The 16,935-nt window shown below is 37.6% G+C and overlaps 1 protein-coding gene across 2 annotated transcripts in view; it reads left to right on the top strand.

The window, feature by feature from the left end:
• The window catches only part of VPS8 (VPS8 subunit of CORVET complex), a 259,421-nt gene that overhangs the window by 142,895 nt on the left and 99,591 nt on the right, over positions 1–16,935 (top strand). For both annotated transcript variants that reach the window (XM_071220589.1, XM_024564321.3), the window contains 4 exons: positions 935–981; positions 10,615–10,762; positions 13,793–13,882; positions 15,739–15,781. In XM_071220589.1, the coding sequence (XP_071076690.1) occupies positions 935–981; positions 10,615–10,762; positions 13,793–13,882; positions 15,739–15,781 (328 nt within the window). The remainder of the gene's footprint in view (positions 1–934; positions 982–10,614; positions 10,763–13,792; positions 13,883–15,738; positions 15,782–16,935) is intronic.

Consider the following 16,935-nt stretch of genomic DNA (forward strand, 5'->3'; position numbering starts at 1 on the left):
TAAGTTATAACCAGGAGGAAAGTCATGTTAAAGAAAACCAAGTGATAGGCCAGGGAAAAGGTAAAAAAAAAATCAAAGACTGATAAATATATTAAAGATGTCACATTCTAAATTACATGAATCCTTTTCAGTTTTGAGAGTCCCCTGCTTTTTAATAGGTGAATTTTTTGAATGTGTCAAAAAAGTGAAGAAAAAGGAAAAACTAAACTGTAATAATTCTTGGCTAGCTTTCCTCCAAACTTAGGAGCATTTATATAGTATTCTAAGGTTTATCTTAGTTAATTTTCATCTCTACCCTGTGCACAAGGCAGAGAAGATATTGCTGTTCTTTTTTAAATAAGGAAACTGAATTGCTAAGAGAGGCAGTGACTTACACAAAGTCACACAGCTCATAAATGGAAGAAACAGAACCCAGATTTCATGGCATATTAATTGCTAACGTGGTGCAGTTTGCCATCTCTTCTGGGGTTGATTATATTGGGGCGTTCATGAGCTTTTCTGATGGTGGTGGTTATTTGGGCCTCCAACTCTCACCCTACCTACCTACCTCACAGTAGGCCATCGTCACAGGAAGGAGCAGGTGAGGCGGTGTGAATGCATCAGTACAGCCAGAATTCACTCTTAGCAGAGCAGTTCAGAGCACCAGCCATTCCGAGCATCCTGGTGTTAGACCTGCTCTGGGATTTGTCTCAGAAGAGGGCTTTTTTTGTTTTTGCTTGTTTTTGTTTTTGTAATGAATATGTGACAGTGATTAGAATTACTGAGAGGAAATCATCTCCAAATGGTTCTTAAAATTTCTTAGATCTGTATAGAGGGCTGAATGGAAATAATCACATGCATGTGTACATTTTAAAGGGACATTTTAGAGTCATTCTTTACCATGGCATAGTTTAAAGAATTTGTTTTAATATTTTTTTATTGTTTTTCTAACCAGAACCAGGTTTTGCTTTTCAAATTTTTGCGGAGTCTTCTAGACCCAAGGTATGTTGATAACTTTAGTTGTTCATAATACATAGATTAGAAATCAAAGAAAATAATTGAAGTTAAGAAACTGGTCCGTAGTATCCAAATAGTATGCTCAACTCCTGATTTTTAGTATTAGTGGGAGTAGCAGTTACATAGATTATACCAAAATACATAATTTGAAAATAGATTATATCTTAAGGGAATACTTTTCATTTGAACATAAACATACATAGTGAGTTAATAAAATAATTCAAACAAAATAATGAAACCATACCACGAGGACATGTTTCACGAAGATGTGATAACCAGCTAGCTTCCTTCCTCTTTGTGTATTAGCTTCCCTCCTTCCTGCTCCTTACTCCATGCTGCAGATCAATGGTTTGACTTCTCAAAGTGTACACCTAGTCGCAGCCCATCTCTAAATGTCTTACCTTTTAAAGTCTCATTTGAGGTATTTAGTTTTAAATAACTGTTCCTAGCGGTGTAAGAAGGAAAGTTTGAATGTTTTTTAAGTGCTACTTATTGGTACTCATCAGATAAAAACTAGCCCAAGGAGATGATGAAATTAGTAATGGATTTGTAAGCAAAGCAGCTCTCATGTGAGATCTTAACACTTTGTGTGACTACATGGAGTGCATTGGGAGTTGAAGGTAATAACATTTAACACACTCTGAGACAGTCACTCTTAACCAGAAGTGTGTGTCAGAATTACCTAAGAAAGTTAAAAATACATAGATGCTTGGGCCCAACCCCACAGAGTCACTGTGGGTGGGGATATTTTCGAGGTACACCTACAGTTAATCGTCGCTGGCTGAAGTGTAATAGTCCAGATGCAACAGCTTCCACCTCAGACATACAGACTTTTAAGTTTCATTATAATGTACACCAGCCATTGAAAATAGCCATTTACTTAAGTGATTATAATATCAGTTTTGGTTATTCCAGTATTCTGTGCTATTTTTAAATATCCAAATACCAGTGATTTCATTGGTTGCAACAATTTTTTTTGAAATCCCAGTCCTTTAAACCTTGAGTAGTCTCTGTCACATTTGAATTCAGAGTCATGCAGATGTGCATGTTCAGATGTTCAGAAAAGCAGTCTGAATACATTTTCTCCTGCACCCCGGTTCAAGACTTTTTTGAAGTATCTGTCTTAATCCCCTGTTCTCAGAATATTACTGAAGCTAGATTTTTTTTTTAATTTGCTATTAATCATTTTTATTTCTCTGAGAGCCAGTTGGAGCCCTGGTCTACTCCTAGAATTCACTGATGGAGATATCACGGAGTTGGAGTTGGGGGTTAGGAGGGAAGGAGGAGGGCTGGGAGGAGGATGGGAAGAGCTGGGGAGGAGACTGGGAGAAGGCCAGAGGGCTGAGCTAGTGGAAGGGGAAGGAGGCACTCTGCCTCAGTTCCCAGCCTTTCTTGGGAGGCTGAGTGCCCCATAATTCCTTCTGTGTCCTCCCCTGTTTCCTCCAGTGTCAGATACCTTCTCTTAGGATTTGACTCCTCCTCTCCTAGGATCATTTATTTTTAACCAAGTTCTTTTCCCCAACCATCCTACCTGGAGATGCTCAAGCTGGAAGGACATAAAGGGTTCAGCTTTGAACTTGGCCTTTTCTCACATGAAACAAAAGTATGGAAGCCAGTGGTGACCAAATCTTACTTTTTTTAATAAAAAATACTGATATTAGGTAATATAAATATAATCACTTGTGCTTATCTTGCAATAACTCCATAATTTAAACTTCACAGTAATAAACACATCACATCACAAGAGTTTCAGGGGTCTTTCATGAAAAGTCTTGCTCTGATATTACCTACACCTAGATCTGAAAGAGGTTAATTAGGTAAGTCCCTTTAAGAGTACTGTGAAAGTTGTTTTGTTTACTAGTAAACCACAAATAATTTTACATTTACTCAGTATGCTTTCTCTACCTGAATTAACCCTAACCCAGGATAGTTACTCTAAATTAACTTGTCATACATTCTTCCTCACCAGAGGACATTTTTCCATTGCTTTTAGAGAGGAAGGAAGAGAGAGAAGCATTGATTGGTTGCCTTTCCATACGTGCCTGGACCAGGGATTGAACCCGCAACCTAAGCATGTGTCCTGACCTGGAATCAAACCTGCAACCCTTCAGTTAACAGACAATGCTCCAACCAACTGAGCCAAATATGCCAGGGCTACTAAGAGCATTTTAAATGATAGTTCTCAGACTAACCCATAAAAGTCTGTTTAACCTGCAATGTAAATATATAATACTATATATATTTATATATATATATACACACACTCGATTTACATTGAGTATATATAATACTATATATATTTACATTGAGGGTTAAAGGTAGGGGTGGAGGAAAAAAAAATACTTTCCTTCTAGGTTCGTGGCTGGACCTCTGTATAAAAGACAGATTAAGAAGAGAAAAGTATACAAACTTACTTAAAGTTTTACATGACACAGGAGCCTCCTTATGAAGGACCTGAAGAAGCAGCTAAACCGGAGTGTTTTGCTAGGTTTGATGAAGAGTAGAAAGTCATGGGAAAATGGGATAGGACCAAAGGACATGAGCTAAGGATGATATACTGGGAAAACTGAGCAAGGCCTGTTTGTTTGGATTCCTCTGTGTTCCTCCATCTTCAGGGATAAGGATGCTCATTTCCTCCAGGTATAGGGAGAGCACTCTCACATGAAAGTTTTATAATGTGCTTTGGGGTGAAGGAGGAAGGTCAGAGAGTCCTTTCTGCACCCACCATTTCTCAGATCCTTTTATTTTAAAATACTCATTATACCAAGGTACCATATTTGGGGGTAGCATATCCTGAACCCTGTCACTAGTGATTTATTGAATTCTGGATTGAGAGAGAGGACCAAGATGAAGAAGACTGAGTGCAGATGAAGTAAGGAAGAGTAGCTTCTTGAGCTAGCCTTAGACACAGTTTTGCTTATAGAAAGTTTATCTTTGGTGTCCTTTGAACTCTGCCTCCACTCACTCTACTCCCTTCTTTCCAGGGATGCAGGGCACACAAACTTCCTTAGGCTCTCCACTTGATAAGCACACTCAGTTGTATTGTTCCAGGTATATAGATTTTTTAAAAGCCCAATCAAAACTCAAATTACTTTGTCAACTTCTGTGTTATGACACTTTTACAGTGAGAATACACAAGTAACATATAAATACAATGAAGCATACACACTGATGAAAAAATACTTTGCTAGTACCCACTGAACTCCATGGTAAGAAGAAGACAGCAGGTAGTGTGGACTAGTTTACATTAGGCTCTGAATGACTGATTTCCCATCCCAGTTTAGCTTTGTAAATGGGAGTGCCTGTTAGAACAACAATTAAAAAAAATGGGTATGCTTGTTGATTAACCTGAAGTAAAGGATTAGAGTCTTGTCAGGTACTGGGAAAACTGAAGTGGGAAACTAGGGGAGTACAGTATGGAAAAATATATTTAGTGTTGATATAAGAACATCCAAACCTGTGGAGAATTTTTATGAGTTTATTTGAGCCAGAACTGATGACAGGTGCCGTGAAGCAGGAGCTCAAGGGCTTCATTCAGTGAATGACAGTTTTGCACATCTTTTTGTACATTTGGAATAAAGGAGGAAACTATAAGGAATATTACATGAAAGCGGGAAAAAGCAAAGTGGGGAAATCTCTGTGATTGGATTACAGGATCAATAACAAGATTGGGTAATCCCTGGAGGGTGGTTACACCTCCCTTGGGGGTGATTACTGTGGCATTTCAAAGGTGTGAAGAAGTTATAGGCCTGGGGCCTGACTACCCACCAGTGATCTGCCCAGGAATTTATGATCAGATCACCCTGTGAGGTTACTTTCAGGCTCTTGAACTAATCAGATTTATTACAGAAGCCCTTTTTCATTCACAGTAGGGACAAAAGGACATCAAGAATAAGTAGACTGGCCCTACCTAGCAGTTTTCTCTGGCAGACAACATGAGACTATTTTTGCCTTTCATTCTTCCCTTTTCGTTCTGCTTAAGCAATAGGATATTTTAAACGCCCAGGTTTACCCTCCCTGTGAAACTCTTATGTAAGCATTCTGGAGAGCAGAGGAAACAAAGGAAAACAGTTACTTTGAGATGGGGACTGCTTGTGTTCTTGCCCCCAAAACCTGAGTTAATAGGACCATTGTTCTTGTGTATATATAGTTTATGCAGTTTTGATGTAGCATATACATGTATTCATTGAGTTCTTCTTTTTTTTTTTTAAGATTTAATTTATTTTCAGAAAGAGGGAGAGGGATGGAGAGAAACATCTATGTGTGAGAGAAACAATCGGCTGCTTCTCACACACCCTGAACTGGTGACCTGGCCTGCAACCTAGGCTTGTGCTCTGACCAGGAATCGAACCAGCAACCTTTTGGTTTGCAGGCCGGCACTCAGTCCACTGAGCTACACCAGCCCAGGCCATTCAGCTATTTTTGAAAGGGTAGATTTTATTTTGTCAACTGCATTTTTAAGGGAACAAACCATCTAGTTGAATTCTTATGTATACTGTATTTCTATTTTCTTTATTCAATTTCTTTAAGCTATCTCTGCTATGTAAATAATGTTCTCGGTAGAATTAATTGACTTACGAAGATATTGATGACATCTGTATGTAGAAAGATTAGATAGTTTTGAGGGGAGGAGGTGGGGGTTTAATCCTCTAGTGGCAAATTGTTTTCCTGAATTGAGGCCAGAGTTTGGGAGAGAAGGGATTTGCATCTTCCTCTAAATCCCTTCTTTCTGGACAGCTGCTGCAGAAAGCCCCTCCCCCACCCCCAGCCCGCTCCGTGTGAGCCCTCCTGCTGGCCAAGAACTCTCACAGGAGTTCTCGCTCGTACATCCAGGTGCACGTCTTTTGTGCAGTGGGAATGCTTGAAGGTTAATACAAAAGGACGCTAATGGTTTTTGTGAGGCTATAAGTTTCATAAAAATAAAGAGAATGTGCAGGTACATTTATATTCACAGTTTTTTCCTCAGCATGATTTTCTTGGTAATGTCAAATTAGCCTTTGTTAACAATGTCCTGGAGGCCTCTGAAATATATGGTACGATTTTCTCATAGGAAAAAAGCCCACAAAAATATCAGATTATATTTCTAAGTCTTTAATCAAAATAAAGTAAAAATTGAACATTGCTAAGAGAATGATTGTCTTTGCCAAGGAGCAAAACATAGATTACAGAAATGGTTATACTTTGGATTTAAGTTGAATCTGTTGGTGCTTCTGTGTATAATTTTGAAGGGACATTTTAAGATACTGACACAGTGTTCAAATAGCATATATCAAAGTTAAAATTAAAAATTAGAACGTTATATATGTTTGTGAACTTTGACATATAAAAATACTTTTCTACTTTAATGAATGCCTATCAACTTGGTCAGGCTTACCACCGATTACTGTATCTTTGCTTGGTACAGTATTTTGCCAGGAGCTCAAATTCAGTCTTTTGAATTCAATGCATCATCATCTAATCTCCAGACCTAATAGAGAAGTAGGTAGATAGATAGATAGGTAGAAAATAGCTTACATGCATTGCTTTCTTTATTCATAATTCTTTATCATGATGTCATTATCTGCTAACTGCTATGTGAGAGTTTGAAATGGCTCAAAATCATACTGACTTTTAAATCCAAACCTGTTTTTCTCATTTATTTTCTCTCTCAGCAAATGGCATATCTGCCCATTCATTTCATTAACAATTTACTGAGTAAATACAGCATACTAAGCACTGAAAGACACAGGAAGTAAAATGGTGAATGAGATGAAGCCCTGCCTTTATAATATTTCCATTCCAAGGGGGAAATAGACAAGTAATTAAGCAATTGTAGTGTTTTTAAAAAATCTTGAGTGATGAATTTTTTACTTTCTCTTAACTACTCCACTCCACCTTTTCAGCTTCACCACAGAGAACTATTCATCAAAAATCTTCCACAGGGCTACGTTTTCCATGTGCGTCCTGCTCTCATCTGCACACCCTGGCTCAGGCACGCAGCATCTCTCTCCTGGTCTCTCTTGCTGGTCTCCTAACCAGCCTTCCTAATTCCGCTTCCATTTTCAAGCAGACAAGTAATGATAATGTCTCTTTTCCCCTTCTCACGATTCTCTCAGTTCCCATTATTCAAGGTAAAATCTAAACTCCTCATGGTGTACAAGCCCTTCTTGATCCGATTCAGACATACCCAGCTTCATTTTCTCGTTCTGAGTTTTCTCTTTTCCCCTTTATTCTGCAGCCGTACTGAACTAATTGTTCATAGGCTACGCCACACGTGGTCATTCCCCCTCTGAATGTGTTTTCTTCCCCTAGTCTACTCTGTTTCCTGGAGAGCAATTACCTATATGTATTAAGAGCTTAAAAGTTATACATGTGCTTTGATCCAGTGCTTATGTTTTGGAAAATATATTTTAAGGAAATACTATGAAAGAAAAAGTAGTTACTATTCAAATGTCCATATTAGCATTTATATAGTGAGAAAAACTATCTTAAAAAGTGGTTGAGAGAGATGGCTAAGTAAACATTAAGGTATATGAGCATAATTACATACCAAATTGATAAACATGGCTATGTAAATGTAAAAATAATGCTAAACTGACAAAAAACCATAACATTAAGTAGTATGCACTGTTGGGAAGGAAGAAGTTTTCCTCTACCCTTCTAGGTTCTCTCAGCTGATCTAGTAATTAAGTCTATGTGAGACAGATTAACAAGCTAAAAATAACCAAGTTTAATTGTATACGTACGTATAGGAGCCCCACATGTATGAGTCAGAGATCCTCCGCACACGACAGGTTCAAGACAGAAGGTGAAATGAGGTAGATATGACACCACGAGCTAAGGAATGAAGCGAGGCATCTGGAGCTCCATGTTGGAGGAGGGTAACTCACAGGATGGCAAGAAGAGCAGATGTGCAATAATTAGATATTTGCCCTGCCCTATAAATAGGTAGTCACTCTTAGACAGGCAAGGCTCCCCTTTAAGTTCTGTAAGGGAAAGGGACAATTTTCTCTTGAGCCTACAGGGTCTCAATGGCCTTCAGCTCAAAATAATCTTCATGCCAAAGTAGCACATCTTGGGGAGGCCTGTTCTTAACCCCTTCCGCGCGTCCTATCTGTGTGTGTGACTCAACGTCAGTGAGAGCACATGGAAAGATGTAGGTAGCTTAATATTCATTATGTTCTTTGCCCCTGTTAAAGTAAATTGAAAGATTTAATTGGCTTTATTAAACAATTTTGAATAGGAAGCATCCCATGTAGTGAATAGAGAAGTGCTCATGAGGCTGTACAAAATGGAAGATTTTTATTGGCACAAACTGTGTGGGACAAGAACGTTATTAGCAAGAGTAAAGAAAGAATTCATTCAGGCCAAGGAACTTTTCATTAAGTGAGGACTTAATGTTTTCTGTAAATGATGATAAATAGCACTTCTTTTTACTAGTAAGAGGCTTGAGTTACAGGAGGAATTATATTTAGACACAGGAAATCTTTCCCAAATGAAAAGCTTTATGATACTCAGTCTTGACCAGAAGTTGGGTGCTGAAGTTCTGCTGCTTGGGGCTTTCTGTACTCACTAATGGGCTAATTCAGTATCTTTTCAAACTGGCTATAAATCCCAAAGATGAGGTTTTCAATTTTTGTTGTTGTCATTTTGTATTTCACAACTGTCTTTAACTCCAAAGTTTGTTAAGTGACCACTATTCCCTATGTAAACTTTCTTTTTACTAGTAAGAGGCTTGAGTTACAGGAGGAATTATATTTAGACACAGGTAATCTTTCCCAAATGAAAAGCTTTATGATACTCAGTCTTGACCAGAAATTGGGTGATGAAGTTCTGCTGCTTGGGGCTTTCTGTACTCACTAATGGGCTAATTCAGTATCTTTTCAAACTGGCTGTAAACCCCAAAGATGAGGTTTTCAATTTTTGTTGTTGTCATTTCGTATTTCACAACTGTCTTTAACTCCAGAGTTTGTTAAGTGACCACTATTCCCTATGTAAACCACCACCTTGGTGCTCCTACCATATAACTTGATGATTATCTATTAAGTGTTTGTGGCCAAGTACAGAGTAAACTTTGAGAGCAAAGACCTGCATTCATCATGGTTTCCCAGCATTAGCACAGCCTTGGCACATAATAAACAGGTGTACGTGAAATTGAACTTAACTGACTGGAAGTAGTAAATTGGACTGCCCTCATATGGAGGAAACCAAATATAAACCAAATACAAAATAGGGGGGTGAAGATTACAAGGACTAGGGCGACAAAGTCAGATGTGGCTAGGAATAAATCCCATTAGAAGGGTCTACATGAAGAAAATAGAGGGTGCACATGATAAGCCCAAGGACATGATGGTAGTTCTCTAGGTGTGATGAAGGTTGTGTCTCAATAGAACACGATTAGGTAAAAGAGAAAAGGGAATGCTAATCACTAAACGCTGTACTGTCCAATGTACTCAAGCTGTACGTGAGCCAATGTACTTTTCAGATGTTTACACCATATTGTAGGCGGTGTTAATATTTTATCTACATCATACTTCTGTAATATGTCTTATAAATGCAAAGCTATGGAACAAATTAAGATTAGACGTAAGCATCTGCCGATGAGTCACAGTGTTTGATTCTTTCCAGACATTTATTTGCAAAACCCTTTACAAATAATGAAGATGTGAATACACATCAAACCGAGCAAATCACCCAAATGAACAGATTTTGATGCATTCATTTGTGAGGGAAATAATGTGTCTGCTGGGAAATGATTAGGCAACATCAACTTAATCAAAACTTTAATAAGTAAACTGTAGCATCAGTGAATTTACATCCACTTCTGACTTGCTTGTCATTCTTTTTCATAGATACAATTTGTTATATCCATTTCTCAAAGCTCTTTTTATTAGTCATCTATCAGCTACCTGCTGTGCCATATACCCACTGCTAACTTTAATGACTATTAAAATTAGCATAGTCTTGGCACATAATAAATCGATGCTCAGTGAAAGTACACTGTTGTAGGTTTCAAGAATTCATTAGTGGGAAGACAAGCTGGTACCTACCCTCACAGAGTTTATAGTCTTTTAGAGAAGGCGGATAATTAAAGAAGTCATTAGAACCTGGTATGGTTGCTGCCATGAGGGAGAGACAGCTGTGGAGACTGGAAGATGGAGTGTGTGTGTGTATGAATCAAATTGTTTAAACCGAATTGGGTGATCTGTTTCTGTTAGAGCAACAGTATAACGTCTGGTATGATTTATTGGAGCCTCCACTGAATATCATTTCCTTAATTATTCAATGTAAACTGGGAAATACTGTGATTTAGAGCAATAGGCCCCAACCTTTTTGGTACCAGTGACCAATTTTTCCATGAAGGGAGGGGGGAAGGAGGCAGAACTCAGGCAAGCTTCCCTCTCAGCCTGGTTCCCAACAGGCCACAGGACCTGTACAGTCCATAGCCCAGGGGTTGGGGACCTCTGGTTTAGAGTACCTGTGATGTAATATACAGTTCACCCTAATAGTCTAAATAACAGTGAGATTTTTAATTCATGACCAAAAGGTAGTCTTGGTTTGCAGATGACAAACTTTTTACCTGTCGCCTTAGTTATAGATGTGATTAAACTATGCCGCTCTTCTGCCTTTTGTTTCCAGGGAAGGTATCCATGTAAACCAGGAGTTGCTGCAGATATCACCCTGCATCACAGAGCAGTTCATTGAGCTGTTGTGTCAGTTCAACCCAACCCAGGTTACAGAGACGCTGCAAGTCCTGGAGGGCTACCGCCTGGAAGAAACTATCCAGGTAAGACTAATTGTGTAGAGAAAGCAAGAGTGCACTTTTCCTAATCATTCACCGTTTCACAAATGAGCAAAGGGAGACTCACATACTAAATTACTTACCTAAATTCGTAGCTAATAAGTGGCTGCACCTGAGGTTGAATCCAGGCAGTCTGACTCCACAGTACAGGCTTGAGTGCTGTGCCAATAAACTGCTTCCATGTGACTTGTGTTCTCGTAAAGTCAGAGACAGCACACGTCCATCGTTGTTACTAATCAAGCCTCACAGACATTCTAGCCAACCGATAAACATATGAAAAGGAGTGCAGTAAAAATATGAAAAGGAAAAAAAAGCTCTTGTTTGCAGGCACTGATGGTTACACGGTCTTACTCAGGAAGACTCAGTAGCCTAGCACAGTCATTGCCTTTATTGTCTTCCCCCATTCTCGCCTGTTCCCGAGTGAAAACGAAAATGTGCACACATGTTCACATATCTGATATACTCTAAGAGGCTAGCATGTTCCCTGTTTAAAAGTTAAACTGCTATTATATCTCCTTTCTTTTACTATCAGTACTCATGTACCAGTGACGTGTACTTTCTGCACCCACCTCCTGAACTGCCCACACTTAAAATTTTGAAAATTGTGAAATATTTCCAATATGCAGAAATGTACAGAAGTAACATCAAATACATAGGCACCCACCAAGCCAATTTTATAAATGTTAATATTTTGCCATTCTGGCTTCAGATACTTGTTGTTCTGCTGTTTTTTCATTGTTTTGTTTTAGAAATAAAGCACCTTTTATTGGTCATACCCCCTCCCTTCCCTGAGGTCAGCGCCAGACTGAAGGTGGGAAGTTAATCCTTCCCATCCATCTGTTAACTTTTCACATATACGAGGTGGGACAAAAGTAGGTTTACAGTTGTGAGTATGTGAAACACAGAGTTTATTCTTGTATTATTATTTATTAATCATTTTCCATATGAACAATGGAATGAATATGGCACAGTTTATATATTTCCATATTCGTAGATATTCAGATTGTTTCCCGTCTTTTGCCCTTATAAACAATGCTACATTAGCCATCAGGTTTCTCTAAGTGATCTCCTAGAAGTGGAATTCTTTGGACAACAGAGTAGTTTGATTCTAGTGATATTGCGAAGCTGATTTCCCGTTTGTTTCTGTTCTCATCATCAGTGGTTGATATTTGCTGTTTTTCCACATCCTTGCTAATTCCTAGTATTTTTAGACTTTTAATTTTTGCCAGTGGGGAGAGTATCATTGATTACTCATGACATTGAATATCTTTACATTTTAATGACCCTTTGGGTTTTTCTTTTCACTGAATTATTCATACCATTTTTGTACTGAGTTTTTGCCCTTCTTTTACTGATTTCTAGAAGTTCTTTTTAGTTTCTAGATCTCTAATCCTTGGCTGATTTCATGTTGATTTCTTCTTCCAGTCTCTTACAGCATATCTTTTAACTTGGTTTTTAGTGACTTCTTTTTAATTTACCAGTCTTTTCCCTTAATGTTTAATTTTTAGTGTATTAGTCTTACTTCCTTTTGACCTTGAAGGAATAGAGGATATCCTCTTTTATGAATTTTATAAGTTAGCTTTTTACATGTAGGCTTTTAATTCATCTGGAATTTATTTCCATAAACAGATCAAGAGAGGGATTTATATATATATTTTTTCATGAGGATGGCTAATGGTCCATGTGGCATTTTATTGTCCTTTCCTCACTGATTTATAATGCCATTGTAACACACACCAAACTTCCCCATGTTCATGGATCTGTTTGTAGATTCTGTTCTCTTCCTTTGATTATCTGTCTCTCTCTATGCCCACACCACACACTTTAATTAATGTAGGTTTAGATAAAGCTGCTTCTTTGAAAGAAGAGTCTTCCCTCCTCATTCTTCTTCTTTAAAATTCTTTGGCTACATTGGCCTATTACTACTCCACATCATTTTAAGAGTCACATTGTCAGGTCCCTTTAAAAGAAATTCTTCTGGAATTTTGATGAAAAGCATACATTGAATTTAGATTAATTCAGGGAAGATTAACATCTTACAGTATTTTCTTCACATTTGGAAATGTGGTTATCTTTCTAAAATGCCTTTTATGCTCTTTGGTAAGGTTGTATAACTTTATGTTATATTTTACATAAGGTTCTTGCATATGTTTTTAAAAATTTGTTCCAGGTACTTAATACTTTTGTTAACATTTTGAAAGGAAATTTTTGAAATGACATTTTTTATCAATTATTGCTGCCGTATGTTATTAAATTTTTTAAAAGGTTTTATTTATTTTAGAACAGAGGAGAAGGGAGGGAGAAAGAGGGGGAAATGTGTGGTTGCCTCTCACGCACCCCCTACTGGGGACCTGACCTGGCCCACACCCAGGCACATGCTCTGACTGGGAATCGAGCCCATGACCCTTTGGTTCGCAGGCCAGCACTCAATCCGCTGAGCAACACCAGCCAGGACTTCTAGTTTATTAGTCTTTTCAAAGACTAATTTGGAATTTGTTAAATCTCTCTAGTATTTCTCTATTGTTTCTTTCAATGACATTATTTTCTTTTATTTAAGTTTATTTGGTATTTCTTTTTTACTTATTAGAAACTCTAGTTTATTAATTTTTTTATTTAGAGCCCATAAGTTGATATGTAGTGTTTTCTTTCTTGTTTTTGTGCTAAATGTTTTGTATATAATTATACTTAATCAATTTCTGGGTTATAGTATTACTATTTATGTAATAACATAGTATGGTTCCCCTTTCTCCAGTGGATATACCTCATTCATATGTGTAACAATTTTTAAAATAAATAAATGAAAAAAAATGAATGTACTTGGCCTAGTCAGAATCCAAGATAGGGCACTATAAGACCAAAAAATCAAATATTTGCATGTTATACTATGAAGTAACATACTACCAAGGTATGAATTCTTTATTTATTATCATGGAGGTGTTTTCATCCTTAGTAGTATCTTCTCACTTCACAAACAAGATTCATAACCAAAAATCCTTATCTTTTCTTCTTTCCTAGATTACCCAGAAGTATCAGCTTCATGAAGTCACTGCCTATCTGTTAGAAAAGAAAGGAGATATTCACAGTGCCTTCTTAATAATGCTAAAGGTAACATTTTACTGTATATGCTTAGTCATGCTTCTGTCTGTACCTCCATTCATTAGTCTGTCTTTTCTTTAAAATATAGTCGACATATTACATGTATAAGTTTTCATCAATTCATTTTAATTTCTTCTCTTTCAGAGTAAGTTGCAGGCAATAATACATTTTACCTCAATATTTTTATCATGCATGTCATTGACTAGAGTTCAGTATTTCTTTGTGATACTTTTTTAAGGTAAAATTTACATACAACAAAATGTACAAGTCTTAAAAGTACCATTTGATTTGTTTTGACAAATGCATCCCCTGTGTAACCCTAGTGCTTAACAAGATAGAGAACATTACCTTTACCCCAGAAAGTTCTCTCATGCTCCTTCCTGGGCAGTTCCCACTTCCATTACCCCAGAGATAACCTCGCTTCTGATTTTTTTCCCACCGTGGATTAGTTTTGTCTACTCTGTTCATTTATATTAATGGAATCACTCAATAGGTATTATATAATTCCTCTTGCACTCAGCATAATGATTTTGAGATTTATCTCTGTTATTGGATGTGCCAGTATTTGTCCCTTAGTATATAATTGTATGAATACACCACAGTTTATCCATTCTTGTATCAATTGACACCTGAGTGAGTTCTAGTTTTTGGCTATTACAAATAAAGCTGCTATAATCACTGTTGTATGCAAATGTTTTTATTTCCCTGGAGTCACTTCCAAGGAGTGTATTGCTAGGTCACCGGACAGCTATAGGTTTAGTTTTATAAAAAATTATCAGACCTCTTTTCAAAGTGTTGTAGCATTTTATCTCCTACCTATGATGTATGATGTTTTGTTTGCTCCACATTCTCACCAACAGTTTGGTGTTCTGTCAGTTTGTGAAAAAAAAATTTCATTCTTTTACTTGCCGTAACATACACATAACACGAAACCTACCTTCTCAGTGGCTTGGAGTGCATTTACCCTGCCACACAGCCACCACTGCCTTGCATGTCCGGGAATCTTCCCACTCCTCGCAGACCTGGTGGACAGTCACTCCCCATTCCTCCCTACCACCCAGCCCCGGGAACCACCACTCTACCTTTAAACTCCATGAATTTGATTACTCTAGGCACCTCAGAGAAGTGGAATCGTACAGTATTTGTCCTCCTGGGTCTAGCTTCTTACACGGAGCCTAATGTCTTCAAGGTTATTACACTTAGCCTAAAGTCTTGAGAGCCAGCACTGGGAGTGGCAGTGGAGGTGGGGGGAGAGGAGGATGTGAATTTGAGAACTTATCATTTGAATCCAGTATAGGGTGAATGAGAGGGAGTGGTTAATGATGATTCTGTGATTTTTTTTGCCTAACATTTACCTATAATGGACCTCAAGAAAAGGAGCAAGCTTTTAGTCGAAGGGATGTATTAAAGTCAGCCTCCGTGCACACTGAGGAGCCTCTGCAGTATCAGTATGTGAGGATCTGGAATTCAGTAGAGCAGTGGACACCGGCACTGCATTTATGTAGGAGATGACATGCTCAAGGCTGTGTCCCATGCTGTGGGGATAGACTTGTCATGTCCTTTTTTCTCACTTACCCCTTTTTCTCATAACCTAGTATGAATTTAATTCCCTTATCCAAAACATGGATAAATTCTCATCCTCATTACTGTGCCTCAGGAATGTCCAATATGGCTATGTGGGCAGCAAAATAGAGCAGAAGTGGGTCCCTTCCAGTGCTGCCCACTGTGCCTTCCACATACACCAGAACTCTTCCGAATGACAGGGACCATTCCTAATAACTTCGTGTTTCTTGGCTTTTCCTGTAAAATATGTCAATTGAACTATTTGGTGGATTGGAAATGAAAGTGTTCCTTTTACCTCCTAGATACTACAAAGCAAACTTGAAGAGATAATGCATCGAGGTGAAAGTAAGTTCATGAGTGTAATTTACAATTTTTTTATTTACCCCATGTTTTTAAAGATGTTATATAATAAACTGCATTTATTAATAATTACATTTTTCCACATCATCACCATTTATCCACTTTAACATTAATCCCAATTTTAACTGATTTTCAAGGGCCCATAATAGGAAAGGATAGAAAGCATGTGGCTTCGTGATGTTCGTTGTAAGTGGAGTAGAGTGTATACAAAATTAGACACTCTTTACTGGTATTGATTTTTTTTGTTATATTTCTGTTCTTGTGATTTGGCTATTATAAGTGAGATACATAACTAATGTATTAAAAATTACTGTAATGTGCTGAATAACAGTAAGGCAGAGAGCTTCTAATCAGTAAGTAATGCTGCTGTGAATACGGGTGTACAAATACATTTTCAAATCCTTGCTTTCATATCTTCTGGAATATACCCAAAAGTAGAATTGCTGGATTAAATGTAGTCCTATTTTTAATTTTTAGAGGAACCATCATAGTGTGTTCCATAGTGGTTATATGATTTTACATTTCCACCAACAATGCACAAGGGTTTTAATTTCTCCACATTTGTTATTTTCTGTTGATGGTGGCCATCCTAATGGCATGAGGTGCTATCTCATTGTGGTTTTGGTTAGCAATTCCCTAATGATTAGTGTTGTTGAGCATCTTTTCCATGTGCTTATTGGCCACTTATATATGTTCTCTGAAAAAAATGTCTATTTAAGTCCTTTGCCCACTTTTGAATTGGATTATTTGTTTTCATATTACTTGACATTTTCAAAATAGTCCTCCCAGAGTTCGGAGAAATCACTTGATAGGTGACTTTTAGATTGCCTGCCTCTTCAACACACTGACACATTTCTCGGACCCTGTAGCCCACACATCCCCTAAAATCGGTACCCTAATTCTCTGTAGATTATCTATTTTTGGAGCCTCAATAAACACTTGGTTGACTTTTCCATATTCAGTCCACCTAAACATTCAAGTACTATTTTTATACTGTCCATATGTGTGAATTTGACTACATTAGGTTGATTGCATTTATGCATTTTTCTTTTTCAGTTTAGTGTTATGGGAATGATTTTTGCAAATTACTTCCTTGAATCACTACAATAATTTGCAGATGATATGTCTAGAAGAGCCAG

This window comes from Desmodus rotundus, chromosome 2 (genome assembly GCF_022682495.2).
Source record: "Desmodus rotundus isolate HL8 chromosome 2, HLdesRot8A.1, whole genome shotgun sequence".
NCBI classification, from domain to species: domain Eukaryota; kingdom Metazoa; phylum Chordata; class Mammalia; order Chiroptera; family Phyllostomidae; genus Desmodus; species Desmodus rotundus.